Below are 15,625 nucleotides of genomic sequence, written 5' to 3' on the forward strand. Positions count from 1 at the left end.
GCACCTAGACTCTAAACTGCCAGGGCTGGAGTTCCCATCTGGAAAAGGACACAAGCCACCATACCCAGTTAGAAGGGAATTAACAGTGCCCCCAACATCTTGCTACTCTAGGGACCAAGTGCCCAGCACTGTCTTCAAGTCTCTAACTGGCAGCATGGTCACTTTAAGCACTCTCTCTTGAAGGTCTTGGACCAGGTGACAAAGGTCCCACATCCTGCCTTATCATGTGTGGCATCAACTCAAAATGGTCTTCCCCAGGTTCATTTTCTGAGTTTAAAAGGAACAGGTTAACATTTGTTCTCTTTTAATGAAAAAGTTAGGTCAAAGGTGTTTTTTATGACTTTCTAGCAATGGTTCCAAAGAAGGATACTTTAAAAAAAAACAGATTGCTAAGAGTGGCCAAAGGTACAAGGACAATGGTGTCCCCAAGTCATTCTTTACTCTTGGTACCTTCAGAGGGACAGGAGTGGTCACATGAGATCAGGAGACAGTAAGTAATGTCCATTAGAACACATCAAAAAGCATATTGTTCCTTGTGAGGCATTCTAACCCAGCCCCGAGAGCACTAACCCAGATACCCCCTAGCTCTGACAGCGCCCAAACACCTGCCACCTTCAGCTTCGGCCATGCTGAGACACAGCTCTTCAGACGGACCAGAAATAGTCTGTTTGCTTTCATGAGTCTGCTTTACTGCATTTTCAACTTGGGTCTTGCCTGGAACAGGCACATACACATTGAAGAATGCACTTTGGTACTTTTGTTAATCATCCATCAACCATCCCACTTGATTCCATACCATTCCTTTGTGGTAAAAGCATCCTTGACACGGGCATACCTTGTCCCAAGTCCCTCTATCAAAAGGCTCTTTAGGAGTCAAGGGGATACAGACAGCAGTGGCAGCCCAAGATCCAGGGCCCCTTCTCCAATTCTAATGTAAACAGGTTGGATAAATCACAATCACCAGACCACAGGGAGCCTAAAGCCAACAGAAGGTGGAAAGGTTTCCCTCTGGGCTCTTAGGACCACTACATTTATACAGTTACAAGTAAACAGTTATCAGGTAGAAGACAAGCACTAGTTGGCATTTCAGCTGGTTATTCCCCTCCTGCATAGTCTGCCTGCTTGCTTTACTGGTGGTTATGCCTGAGCACACTGGGCTCTGCTGGGCTGCACCGGGGCTTGGTTTGGTGGGCAGGTAGAGAGAACCCGGCTGCAGCTGCAGGTATCTGGGACCACGGTGAAGCTGCTCCCTGCCCAGCTTGACATCCGAAGGCTGAACTGTCTGTGCCTCACACACAGCATTGGGAAGGGCATGACCAAGTCTGGCCTTAGCATGGCCTTGTCTAACTCCTCCTGGACCCAAGACTCCGAAGAGTGAGGGAGGGAGGGGCCTCAGAGTCTAGGGTCAGCTCTTGTGTGGTGTAAGTTCCCACACTCCTGGCAACAAACTCAGGAAACACAAGAGTGCATTCTCCCCCGCAGAAGAAATCCTGCCAACACCCAAAGCTGTCTGCTCATGGGGACATGGCACTTTTTCCTCCATCCTGTATGACTAAAAATTGGTAACCTCTGTGTACCTTCAAGTCTCTTCCACAGAACAATCCTCAGAATGGCTAACAATCTGGGAAATGTGCATCTGTGTCATCTCAAAAAAAAAATTTTTTTTTTTTCTGTGAGCAGCCTCATCCTCAAATCCTACTGAGTTATAAGAACTCCAGCTCCATCATCCTAAGGGCTCAGTCTAAAGAGGACTGTATGGCTGGTGAGGAAAGGGCTGGCTGAGGACAGGTTAGGACCCTATGGAGTTTGAGTGAAAGAAACCGTAAAGGCTGTTAATTAAAATGACAGCTACTCCAACCAAAATCTCACCTTAAATCACACTACGGGCTACCCCCTACTAAGTACTTTATAGATTGTGGGTATATTCAGGAGATACGGGTATTTCTTAACTGAAGAAAACGGAAGAAAGAAACATCATAAAACCTGTCATTTGGGTTTCCCTTTCACAATGACCTCATGATGATGAGCTAGCTATCCGTTCCTACTGGCTCTCTGCTTCAATGACAAGTTAGAAAGCAAGCCCACGTCACTGCAGGTCTGGAGAGGTCAGCTTGGGGTGCACTAGGAGGTCACTCAAATGAACGGCAGGCTTCTTCTTCAGGGTGATCCAGACTTGCCTCATTTCTTGGGATTTGAGCTAAATGCAGCCTTTGAACAGGGGTGACTATGCTATAATCACTGCAGGAGAAAATCCATTCTTCCTTGGGAAAATTACTTAAGAAAAAGCAGAGTTAATCAAACTCAGAAATACTGATAAAGTATGGAAAATGTGAGTGATCTGCTGAGCCAGATCTCCTGAACAGGAACACTGTAGAGCATTGCCAGAGATGGAACAGCCTTTCAAAGTTCATGAATACACTCTTGGGTCAAAGGCATCCACGCGCACTGCACTACACATGGCCCTTAGTGAGAGGGGCTAATCTATGGTCCAGCACAGGGTGGCAGGTCTAAGAGCTCAAAAGTGCCTTCTGAATGAACACAGCCTCCCTCATTAGCCTCCCATTTTAGTCAGTGGCTAGTTTGTAATCAGATAATAACTAATTAAATAGCTTTAATTTCTGAGGGGCACTTTACCTTAAAAAATAAAGACCACTTATGACCAGTACTTCTTCCATAATCAAAGAATGATTTTTTTTTTTTTTAAATAAATGAGGTCAGTTAGGAAAGATTCCTAGACAAGACTTTTTTTTTAAGAGGCAACTAAGGGACAGAGGACAGAGGCTAGGTGCTGGCAGACTCCCTGACTTGATACCAGCACATCAGGCCCAGATGATTTCAGATGACTTCTTCAAAAGGTATAAGGGTTACCCTCTCTAGAGAAGGGCTACCAGGCCCTCTTGAGGGACAGCACATCTCTTGGATTCCCCATCAGAAAGACTCCCCCTCCTGTCCCTCCTAGTTTCCTCTTTGCACACACATTAAAGGGCACAGCAGAATGTGGGCAGTGTGCAGGTGGCTAGGACTACAGTGACTGCAGTTAGTTCTAGCTGTGAAATGGTGTCTTCCACTGGAGCTCACCAGCCTCCCAAACGTTCTCTTCCCTGGTCCATTTTCTCCTATGGGATCCCTGTCAGCAACTGGAGCTGCAATGGACTTCAGTCAAACACCAAGATGGGGATTCTCAGAAATGAAGTGTTCAGGTTTCACTAAGTTTGAGAGCATCTTGTATGCAGATACTTTAGTAGTTTTTCCATTTTTCAAGGGTAAGCAAACTAAATAAGCCATGCCTTCTCAACAAAACTGTTTTGCCTCTATTTCAAGGGCCACTGCTCTCAGCAGGAATTATGGGAAAGAACACTGTCTACAGTCCTCGGGGTCTCCCGGGGGTGAGGGGGAGGTACAGAGGGACAGCCCAGTGTCTGCAACACTCACTCAGCAGCAACAGCACCTGAGCCCACACTTGTTGCCACTGCTACGCATTCTTACTCAAGGTAGTCACTAGGGGCAGGGGAATATTTAAAATATATATCTTTCATCTATTAAAATATTTTATCTTCTTACCAAAACCAAAAATTAATTCCAACTGAAGGTGTTTTTCTAAGCATTAGTGACATATAAAAGGGTGGCAAGTGGAAAAATAAGTGTCTTTAATGCTACCCAGTAAGACTAGCCTTCCAATAATAATTACTAAGCTCATAAAGGAAATACATGACATGGTAGACATTTCTAAGTTTTCTCTAATGGGATTTCCCGGTTTCTGCAGCCAGGGCCAGCTCTCCTCCCTGGGGCGCTGGCCTGCCTTCCCACAGCCCTGAAAAACCCTAAGTTGCCTAGATGGGGAGTAAAGCCGTGTGAGTATAAAGTAATGAGACTATTGCATGTTTTAAAAACACACCCACTCCAGACTCACACAGTTCCTGCCAGAGCAGCTTCTGAAGCCACCTTACACATCTAACATTCCTGGGAACTGCAGAGAAATTAAGTTCTGTCTGCTTCAAGGGACATCGTGCTTGGGACTCTACACCCTTCTTCCCACCTTCAGAAGCTTCAACCCGTTTCTGCCTAACTCCAAATCTGAAGTTCTCTCTTCTAGAATTCCCAGAGACTGACATCTCCCTTGGCACAGAACAGTGAGTCTAAACTCCAGCTACTTCTAGCTTCAAACGTTTCAGAAACATTCTGATCAAAGGCAACGTCACCAGACAACTATGGAGTATCCTGCTGGGACCTTTGAAAGGGGACAACATAGGACTGGTGTAAAAGCTCTGGAAGGTTTGTTAAAATGTCAGTCACATGACTATGGTAACATCTCATACAAACACAGGAGAGGCCAACCCACCCGAGAGTCCCTAACACTGTATCATAATCCCCACTCTCAATGAGCCCAGAAGGGCAGAAGCACCAAGCACCACCAGGGATGCGAAAGACACACGGTGTCAAGCTGCTAAGAAAAACCAACCCCAAAGGTCCATGGGACTGAATTGACCAGCTGCATCCAGCGAGATACCTTGTTTCCACAGTATGGAGTTTCGGCTTTGTCCTTTGCCTGACTTTAGGGCAAGATTTTTTTCATGATTTTTAGATCAAAAATTGCAGATAGCCATTGCCACCTGGGAAGGAGTAAGGAAACCTCCCAGTTAGTCTCCCAGGCCAGGACTCCCGGGAGAACAGGAGCCTGTAAGCAGGCTGTGAGGTCACTCCAGTTCTGCTTTCCATCCCGGCAAGGTGAAGTGCTTCTAGGTGGGCTTTGCACTGTCACATTCAGTCCTGGCCCTAGCATGCCCTAGGCTGTACTTCCTTTGGGCGCCCTGTGATTGTAGAGAATCCCTGGGACTTGTGGCCTGAGAGTCAGTGGTCAGTCTGGGCTAGGCCACCTGGCAGCTGAGAGAACCTGGACATCTACACTGTGGCCTTCTCATCCAGCTGACAGCACTTATAAGTCAGGTCTCAGGAAGACCAGCTGTCAGCCACACTGCTTCAATCAAATGTCATAGTTTAAACAGAGAACACAAATTAATTTCTGTAGAGGTAAAAGTTCTAAGCTCAACTGATTTGAGTATGTAGAAATTACTTGTAGCAAAGGGGAGGGAAGATGAATGTGAGCATCTATTTATCTTGGCTCTTCCAAAGTACTGGCACTGCTTGTCTCTGAAAAGAATCCATGTTTATCTGCAAGGCTAACTTAAAACACCACTCTGTGGTAAGAAGCCAGGGGTTTTCTGAGTCTGAGAAGGTATCCCATCTCCCTCCCTACCATCTCTAACACTGGCCACCACGCTCATGAATGAGGGCCACTCCCAAGCTCACTCCAAGTGGGTACTGCCAGATTTGGGCCCAGAAGCCTTCAGAGTTGGTCCACTCAAAGAATGAGGAGTGCTGGCCCTGGTCCTAGAAAGCCAAAGATGCAGACACTTGGCTTTTGAATACCAAGGCCCTGGATCCTCTCAGAACCATAGCAGACAGTGTTTTACCATTGAAAGGAACTCAAAATGAGAACATTCAGCTAGCTCTTTTGGATAAATGATTGAGGTCAAGGACCTCTGAAGCAGGTAGCATTACTCTGTACATCAAGTGCTACTTGGCCCCAGTCAAGCTGCTGGACCTCAAGAGATACTGATCCACACTTCCTTTTCGCCGGCTCATAGTCCGCCTCTCACTGTCAAACATGCGCTGTGACTGCAGAGCCAGCTGCTGGTCCTCTTCCTCCTGCTGCAATTTCCGCCCCACCTCAAGCAGCCCTGGGTCCTTGGGGGCCAGGCCCATGTCACTGCTCGGCGGTCGCAGTTTCTTAACACCGTTTTGTTCCAAGTGCTTGGTCTTACAGCGCCTTTTCCGGCCTCTGCACAGGGAAGGAATCGGCTCCTCTCCTAGGCTGTTGACCAGAATGCCATTACCCAGATCAAAATGACTGAGTGTCCTCAGTTGTTTCTTTGTTTTGAGGACCCCACCCAAAACATCATTTTTGGGTAGCAGTGAATTAACTGCTGCAGTCTTCATGACTGTGCTTATGCAAGTTTTGACTAATGTGGCATCCACGGTGGACCTGGACTCCTCAAACTGCTCCCCTTCCAAAGAAGGTCCACTGGCTGCTCCTCTGTGCTCTGAGGAATGGTAGGCTTCCAGTGAGAACTCATGGCTCCGTTTTCTAACACAGTCCTGTTCTACTTTTGTCTGGTTAACAGAGGGGAAGCTCTCAAGGGCCGCGGAGGTGGGCCCAGCGCACTCGGAGAGCACCTGGACCCTGGACAGCCTTGGATTAGAAGCCAGAGGCAGCCTCTCCTTGCTGGAATGGATTGCTTCAGAACCTGGAAACTCTTCCCCTGCTTCGGGAGCCAGGGAGGTGAGAGTGGCTTTGGAAAGGGTCTTCTTGATCTGCCGCTCCTGGAAGATCTGCTCCCACTTCTTGAGGATGCGAGGACTGGCCTCATATGAAGTCTGCTTCTGCAGGCTTCTGGTCAGGTTGCGAGGCGTTGACTTGATGATGAGAGGACTGAGCACTCGGCCATCAGGGAGTCTCTTGGGAGGGGTGCACGGCGAGCAGACGATGGGCTTGAAGTGGTTTAGCTCTTCAGAGATGCTGTCATTGCTTTCAGGGCTGATGGAGCGCTCTGGCTTATGCAAGGAAGCCAAGGATGAAAGGGAGCTGAAGGGCAGGCGCTTTTCGATGGTTAAGTCAGGGGCGGAGAGGCAGCGGTTGTTTTGAGTAGACAAGAGAACACCGATAATGGGGGTGGAGCCTGGAGTTATAGTTGTGATCTGAAAGAAATATAAAAGATCATGTGTGTGATTTTCTTTACTTTTTTATCTTTTATCTTTTAAAACTTGTATATGTGGTTCTGTGTGTATGTTTGTACATGCATGTGCAGGTGTCCAAAGAAGCCAGAAGAGGATCCCCTGGAGCTAGAATTATGGGAAGCAAAGGCTCCATGTAGTCTGGTTCTCTGCAAGAACAAGTGCTCTTAACTGCTGAGCCTTCCCTCCAGCCCTCACGCACATGCGGGTTTTTTTAGGATACTGTGAAAAAATGGGCAAAGTTCCTAGCCTAGCTCATACACATAAGTGAGAGAGTTAGCAATATCAAAGCCTGAAGATGGATCTTGCCTAGACCTTCTGAAAGGTTTCTACAATGGCTTACTCTCCCTATCTGCCTACTAATTTGAACCTTCTTCCTTTATGTCTTTTTGTAGGATTCTCTACATGATTAATATAATCTTCCTGGGATTCACTCTGCCCTGTGCAGGGAGCTTCGTGTGCTGAGGTGGAGGATGCAGAACGGTGGAGAACCATAGCAGCCCTAGGCTGACGTGTACCTTGGCTCTGTTGGGTGGAGCTGTTCTGAGCCTGCTCCTCACTCTGTCTTGAATTGTGTCACTGCAGCTCTGACTTCTCTGCACCTTGGTGTTTAACTTCCTAAAAAAGAATATACAGTTACAATTAGTCCATACATGAGTTTAGGGAACGATGACAATCTCTTTCCGTTCTAAGCCATTTCACAAGAAAGACAGTCCCCATCGGTAGCTAGAATAGAAAACAGGTTAATTTATCAATCAAATGCCAAAGAGAAAAAGCCTTCCAAAGTCTTCCAGACACATGATTTTTATCTTATGTATTATAACTTTACAATTTTTGTTTTATTTATTTTATGTGTGTGGGTGTTTTGCCTGCACATACATCTGTGCAGCACATGTAAACCTGGTGCCTCGGAGGCCAGAAGAGGGCGCTGGATCCCCTAGGACCGAGCTACAAGTGTTGGTGAACTGCCATGTGCAATCAAATCTGTGTCCTCTTAAAGAGCAGCCTTCGACCATAACCACTCAGCCAATTCTTGAGCCCTTGTGTTATGACTTACAAACCACATTCCACAACACCTGTACTGAACGCTGCAGTCCACTGTGTTAGCATGCCAAATGAAGTAACAGAATAGCCCTTACATAGCTAAATTCCTAAGTGTTTAGGTTGTTACATCTGGGTCTTTGATTTATTCTGAACTAATCCTTTGCATGTGGCAAAGTACTGGACGTCTAACTCCATATCAGCTGTGCTTGTGCCAGACAGAATCTACTATAGAAGTGCATGCACACGCAAGTGGTCACCTACATCACACTACAACTAACATTTTGAATGACTCCAAATAGAAAGTATTTCCTCAGTTGATACTATTTAGCTCTTAAACTGAATGCATCATATAAACTCTTTCATAGACAAGATTTTAATGTCAGAGTTGACTCAGGGAAAACAAGGAAGCAGAGGGGGGAGGGATTACTCCCAGAATTCTCTGCATCTTGCATCTCCAGAGAAAGCCTGTCTAGCACTCACAATTCTTCTACTCCAGCACCTGCGTGGTTTCTCCCATCCTACGTCTCACGGCCGCACCATGTTAGTGGGAGAAGATGATGACTGTGTAACACATATTTGTACTTTAGTAAGAAAATTCAGCACTTAAGGAAAGTCTCTCTCAATTTTGGAGCAAACAACTATCACTCGAAGAAGACAGTTCTAAGAAGCAAGCTGGATTGATACTTAGAAAAATATTAAAATTCATTTGCATTGCTAGAAGCCACACACATTGCCAGTCACATAAGTCATACCAGAATGCCTTGTAAATAATGAGCACTTGGACCAGGGATTTAGAGATGAAAGGTGGTATTAGTATTTCAAATACATGACTCTGGGTGAGGCAAACAGATAGAGTGCAAGAGAGAAGAGCTCTGCACCGGTCAGCAGAGCAGCTCTCTGGGACACTGGGTTTGATGCCAAAGCCACACCTAAGCCCCACCCTCGCTCCAGACTCAGAACTGGGAATTAACAATACAGTTTTCACACCAGGCCAGGAATCTATCTTGTCAGGGGCAACGGCCCAGCTGACAGTTGACTGGTCTAGTTTCAGGTCCAAATTACAGACTCTCTAATGTCAACTGTAGGTAGCTGGGAAAACTACTTCATATCTGTCCCTTCAACTCCATATTGGTGAAAGAAGAAACTTCGGGCAAACTCACTTTTGTGATGAAGCATACAGTGAAGACCTACAGAAGTTCCTGACAGTGAAAATATTTTTGATAAACTTCATCATCATTGAACCTTTCTTTGTCATTCAGTGAGGAAAGTACATTTCAAGCAGCAACTCCAGGCAAAGCACTAGACACGAGTTGATAAGCTAATTCAAAAGCACATCTAGTTTGTGAAGGCCACCACGTTAGAGACTGTCCTGAGGGGCAGTTACTGTACAGCTACAGAGTCTGTCCTAAGAGCTGCATCTCTCACGCTCTTGCATGTTGATTTCCAGCTGGGCCAGCACCCTGTAAAGAGGCAGGTTTTCTTCCCAGTGAATGATCTTGCCACCCTTGTTGAGAATCAACTGACCCCAAATGTACAGATCATTTCTGGACTCTCAATTCTAAATCCATTGCTCTCTGTCTGTCTCCTACTACAGCATCGCACTATTTCGACCGCTGCCATCAACCTCTGTTCTTTCTCTGGGCAGCTTTGGATATGTGGGGTCTCCTGGGATCCCACATGAGAACTACAGCACCAGTCTCCATTTCTGCAAGGAAATCCACCAGAACTTTAGCACGTGGTATACTGAACTTTAAGAAACTATTTGGGGATTACTGACATTGTAACAGCATTAAGTCTACCAATACATGAACAAGATGTCATTCCATTTATTGAGATTCTTCTAACATCAAACTTTGGAATTTTCAGTATTAAAGTTTTATGCTCCTGTGGGTAACTTTATTTCTAATTATTCTATTTTTTTTTATCCTAGTAATAGATCAAAATGGAATTGTTTTTCATTTCACCATAAATGGCAAATCCACTACCTCTAAGACTGTGTCTACCATTACCAAATCCACTGTAGCCATTCCTGCTGCCACAATATTCTCTAGCTTAACTGCCAGCACAGATGCTGTAATGATCACTAGTGAGGATTCCTGCACAACCAAACCTGCCCCCACCTCCAAGCTTGCACCCCAGACCACTAAGGTGTCCAGGACGATTTCAGCCCCTTCAGCTAGAAGAAATGCAAGGCACGCCTTACTTCCACAAGACATTCCTCACTTTACAGCTGTTAGCATGAATAGGACATTATTTCTGGACAGTCATTGTCTTAGTCAGGGTTTCTATTCCTGCACAACATCATGACCAAGAAGCAAGTTGGGGAGGAAAGGGTTTATTCGCCTTACATTTCCATACTGCTTTTGATCACCAAAGGATGCAGGACTTGAACTCAAGCAGGTCAGAAAGCAGGAGCTGATGCAGAAGCCATGGAGGGATGTTCTTTACTGGCTTGCTTCCCCTGGCTTGCTCAGCCTGCTCTCTAATAGAACCAAGACTACCAGCCCAGAGATGGCACCACTCACAAGGGGACCTCCCCCCTTGATCACTAATTGAGAAAATGCCCCACAGCTGGATCTCGTGGAGGCATTTCCCCAAATGAAGCTCCTTTCTCTGTGATAACTCCAGCTTGTGTCAAGTTGACACAAAACTACCCAGTACAGTCATGTCTACACTGCCTTAACCCTCAAGGTTACATAAGTAAAGCTCCTCTTCTAGATCCTGCTGCAGTGAGTCAAGATTTCAGTCACTTCAAATTCCCCATGCTGCTCCACATAATCTCTTAAATCACATTTATGGTAGGGCTTAGTCATCAGGAAGTGGCATTATTTTTAAAGGATTAGGAGGTGTGGCCTTGTTGGAAAAAGGGTATCACTGGGAGTAGGCTTTTAAAAACCCACACTAGGCCCAGTCTCTCTGTCCCTCTCCCTCTCCCTCTCCCTCTCCATGAATCAGATGAAGCCCTCAGCCACTGCTGCAGCGCCATGTCTGCTTGAGTGCCGCCATGCTTCTCACCATGAGGATGTTGGACTAATAAGCCTCTGAAACGGTAAACAAGGCTCTACTTAAATGTTTTATTTTGTAAGGACTGCCTTGGTCATGGTGTCTCTTCACAGCAATAGAACACTGACTAAGATAATGTTTCTCAAGTATGTTCTCTAATGCTCTTGGTAAAAATCTCCCCCAGTGAAGTGGGCGCCTCATTTTGGAGATTCTCCTGAGATCACCCTCTGTAGATCCACACTTTCATCTGCCCTGTGAGACCTCACAGGTGTGTCTGCATACACCTTACAATGGTATAAGTGACAACCCCACGGCATTTGGCTATCTCATTACTACATGTCCATGAATGTCCCTGTTGCTCACATTGGGTCCCATCATGGCAAGGATAGGCTAGGAAACAGAAAAGAAGATATGGCAGAGATGTTCTCTAAGCACACCCCTCTGTGCTTGTGCAATTCTGTCCAAGACAGAATGATTTTTAAGGCTTTTATGTAATGGCATATTAACTCACAGGTCCTCGTTCAGAAGGATGAATTATACCAGTACAAAGGCAGAGCTGGAATTGGTAATAAGCAATTCACCCATTCAACATCAACTCCAACTGGAGCAATGTTTCTTTGGTACAGGAAAATTAATTTATTTTTCTAAGTTATTTCACATAATAATATTAATTACAGTCATAAAACATTAGTTTTGGTATATATTTATTGTGATTTCTGGTTTTATTAGAAAAATGATTTTATTTCCTTCCTGTTTTATAACCATTAAGCTATAATTATGATTGGGTATACACAACCACATACAAAATCAGAAAGTGACAATTATTCTGCTTTGTGGAGCTGGAAGGACATCTGACTTCCAGCTCACACACAGTGAGTCCATCTTTACCACTGGCTTACCTAGTTCTAATTCTATTGACTAAGCTAACTGTCTAGCACAGTATTTCTCAACCTTCCTACTGCTGTGACCCTTTGATACAGTTCCTAATGCTGTAACTATACCCAGTCATAAAAAGTATTTTGTTACAACAAAATAACTGTAATTTTGCTACAGTTAGGAGCCTGATGTGACCCCTGTGAAACCCCAAAGGGGTCACAACTCACAAGTTGAGAAACACTAGTCTAGGACAAATTATTCAAGTGGAAACATCCAAAGAAGGGTCCTTGAGACGTTACTATTAGTTCAGAGAAGACTATAGATTTGGTGACTTTTACACTTAGAAGTCTTCAACAAAGGACACCACACTGTTCCAGAAGGACATACACAAGGTTTCCCAAACAGACATTACATCAGGACCTTTCAGGACAGAACATCTGACAAAGTTATTGAACTTGATAGTCTGCTGTAGTCACACACAGAGACCAGTAGCATCTCCAGGAAAGAAGAGTGCATGTGTGTCCAGAGAGGCAGCAAGAAAGGCAGCTACTACATAGTGCTGGCAAGAACAGAATGAGCCCCAGCAGGAATGATAAACAACACCAGCTTTAAGTTAAAAAAGACAACATGAGGTCAAGATTGCGCTTTATATTCCTAGTATAAACGGAGCACAGCATGGAGTATCCACTTCTGAAGCGTCTACTGAATAAATGAATGTTTCACTTCTTCCCCCTTCTCTCCCCCCCCCCCCCCGCCCCCCGCATTCCTCCAGAGTCAAGCAACCATCCAACCATACTCTTTTCCTCCCTAGGACCTGCAAAGCCTAAAGGATCCAGAAGTTCCTTGACCAGGGTTTTAAAAACTTCCTGAAATCCATGTTAGACCTAGGCTAGGAAGAGACCCAGCCAGGACTCACTTGGCACACTTCAGGGGCCCTGTCTCTAAGGACAAATGGACGGCTCCTGAGGAACACCACCTGAGATTAACCTTTGGTGCACACACGCATGCACACATGCTTGCCACACTCAAGTGAGCCCTTTCTCTGTATTCCACATTTGGAAATTCATCACCCCACAAGTGAAAGAACTCAGACTGAATTCAGCATCGGTCTTACCCTGCCAGGAGCGCTAAGGAGCAGGAGCTGTTCTTGGAAACAAAGGCAGAGCGATGGGTCTGCATCATCTGACCCCGAGAAGGCTCTTCATTCTCTGAATCCGAGAGCCTCGCAGGACACTGTTAAAGAGACAAGGGAGACAAATTATCTGTGAGGTTCCCGTGGGATCTATCCTAGTACAGTTTAAAAGTCCATCTCTCTAACTCACTGTTCTGAGTTCCAGTTTGATCACAATTTTTTTCTAAAAATACGAATCGCAAATGTGGCATTACCTGAAAATGTCCAAAATCAAATTAACCCATTATCAAATTGTGTATGATATTTTCTTCCAACTCTGGGAGACAACAGACTCAATATGAGGTAAGTAATGGCAATCTGTATTTTGGTCTCTTTTTATAACTAGTTTGGTACCAAGTGAACAACCATTCAGATCAGATCTCTATCAGTTCACTGGTCTGTCTCCACTTCCTCTGTGCAGCCCGTGCTACTGAAAAGATCCTGCAAGCTGACCAGCACTAAATAATAAGCTACAGATAGTATCCGGGAAAAGCTTAATTTTATACCATTCACCAAATTACTTTTAACTGATGAAAACTAAGCTGCATTATTGCAAATAAATATCTACAAAGACAAAAGTACCCTCCTCTCCATGCCTAACACCTGGAAACATGAGGTGAGAAATACTCACCTTTCACCTTGGATGTATATAAACCGAAGGCACTAAGCGTCCTTAGACCGGTACAGAGCATGGGCACATGAAGTGCTTTCAGGGCTGGGCCACTGGAGGGCAGGGCTCCATCACAACACAGAAGGAGCTCATCTACATCACACCTTCTCCAGTACATCTGGGCAATGAACATTCACACAGCCTCAAAGCACACTTCCTTTCCCCTGGCCTTCGGCTTGTAGTAATTTATCACAGCAGCATTTAAGGAAGGTCTCTCCAGGAGATCTCTCTCTCTCTCTCTCTCTCTCTCTCTCTCTCTCTCTCTCTCTCTNTNTGTGTGTGTGTGTGTGTACACTGTACTTTGAAAACAGATCTGAGTAGGATAATCACCAAAATGTCTGTAGGAAATATTTCTAGGTCATAGGATAATTAAACTTTCACCTCTGGTTTATAATCCTGAATATAACTATTGGCTATACAATTTTGCTTTCCAACAATTCATACCATTATTGGAGTAATGGTACCATAATAAAACAACAAATTAAGCATTGTGCCCATTTTATTTCTATTATTAAAAACAACATATCATAATCTCTCTTTCTAGAATTCGTTCTGAGTTTAATAATTTCATGAGCATGCATCAAAAACTTGTGATGGGCAAGACATTGTGGGAGGCTTTTAGTTGGGTCAGACACATGTCAACAAGCAATCTCAGAGAAGCAAACATAAAACTCTATAATGGGAGTATACAGTCCCATAAAAGCCACAAAGTTCTAAGGGTGAACTGAGGAGAGTAGGATGGGTCTCTGCCAGTTTGCAGGTGACAGCTTTTAAATGGGACATGGAGACAAATGGTGACCTTCCCACCAGCAAGCTGTTGAGAGGAGCCTGACATAGAAAAGTGGAGTGTGTATGCTGGCAGGAAACGTCTCTCCTCTGAGAGCTGCAGAGCATCCTAGAGATGGAAAGACTAGCTAGAATCATGTTTAAGGACAGACCTGGGTGCTGGCTGAAGAGTTCTCATTTAGTTCACAAAGAAATGTAGAGCCACTGAGGTTTGGTGGCAGGAAAGTGTAATGGCAGTCTCATCATGACACAACCTTAATACGATGACTGGCTGTCCCCTGATATAATTTCAGGTTTTCTTGGGTCCAAATTTTAATATAATGAAATCATTTGGCCAAGACCAAACACTTGCTTTTCCCTAGCACATGCTAGTCAATGGCTCCTTTCCTCCTCTGACCAGCCTTTTTTTTTTTTTTTTTTTTAAGAGTCCCAATGAATTGCCGGAACTAGCCTTGAACTTATTCTGAGGCCCAATTAGACCATGAAGTTACAGTCTTCTGATTTCAGTCTCTTCTAGTTGAAAGCACAAGTCTTCATCAGTCTAAAAACTTTTTTTTTTTCTAAGACAGGGTTTCTCTGTGCAGCCCTGATTGTCCAGGAACTCACTCTGTAGACCAGGCGGTCCTCCACTCAGAGAGATCCACCTGCCTCTGCCTCCCATCTGCTGGGATTGATGTGTGCCACCACTGCCCAGCCTATCTAAAAATTATTAAAGTTATTTAAAAGTCTTCAAAAATGTAAAGGAAATAGGAAGGGTAGAAAAGGACGGGATCACAAAAGTCCAAACCCCGAGAGATTTCACTCACTGTGCTTTGCATTGACAATGTTATCAACCTGTACTGCCAATAAAGGAATCTGAGAATCTGTATTTGCCGGTTCTTGTAGAGAAGTAAATTGCACTGATGCAACTACTTTCTATTTCAAAGAGAACAGTGCCAGAAGCAAAAACTTACAGTGACTCTCAACCTTGAAATGGAAGTGGTATTCTTACTTTTTTTTTTCCTCTCTACTAAGATGGGGTTTCTTTCTTTTTTTTTTCTTGGATATTTCTTTATTTACATTTCAAATGTTATCACCTTTCCTGGTTTTCCCCCCATCCCAGAAACCCTCTATCCCATTCTCCCTCCTCCTGCTTCTATGAGGGTATTTCTCATGCACCTACCCACTCCCACTCTCTGTCCTCAATTCCTCTACACTGGGACATCTACCAAGGACCTCTCCTCCCACTGATGCATGACAAGGCCATCCTCTGCTACGTATGAAGATGGAGCTATGTGTACTCC

General features: G+C 44.7%; 1 protein-coding gene across 1 annotated transcript in view; it reads right to left on the reverse strand.

Annotated features, from left to right (window-relative positions):
- Positions 1-363: 363 nt before the first annotated feature.
- Positions 364-15,625, reverse strand: part of Rnf169 (ring finger protein 169) — a 63,392-nt gene continuing 48,130 nt past the window's right edge. Inside the window, exons 4-6 of the mRNA XM_029537170.1 lie at positions 12,830-12,948; positions 7,311-7,410; positions 364-6,756 (exon numbers count right to left, since the gene is read on the reverse strand). Coding sequence (XP_029393030.1) covers positions 5,575-6,756; positions 7,311-7,410; positions 12,830-12,948 — 1,401 coding nt within the window. The 3' untranslated portion in view covers positions 364-5,574. The remainder of the gene's footprint in view (positions 6,757-7,310; positions 7,411-12,829; positions 12,949-15,625) is intronic.

Source organism: Mus pahari, chromosome 1 (genome assembly GCF_900095145.1).
Source record: "Mus pahari chromosome 1, PAHARI_EIJ_v1.1, whole genome shotgun sequence".
NCBI lineage: Eukaryota > Metazoa > Chordata > Mammalia > Rodentia > Muridae > Mus > Mus pahari.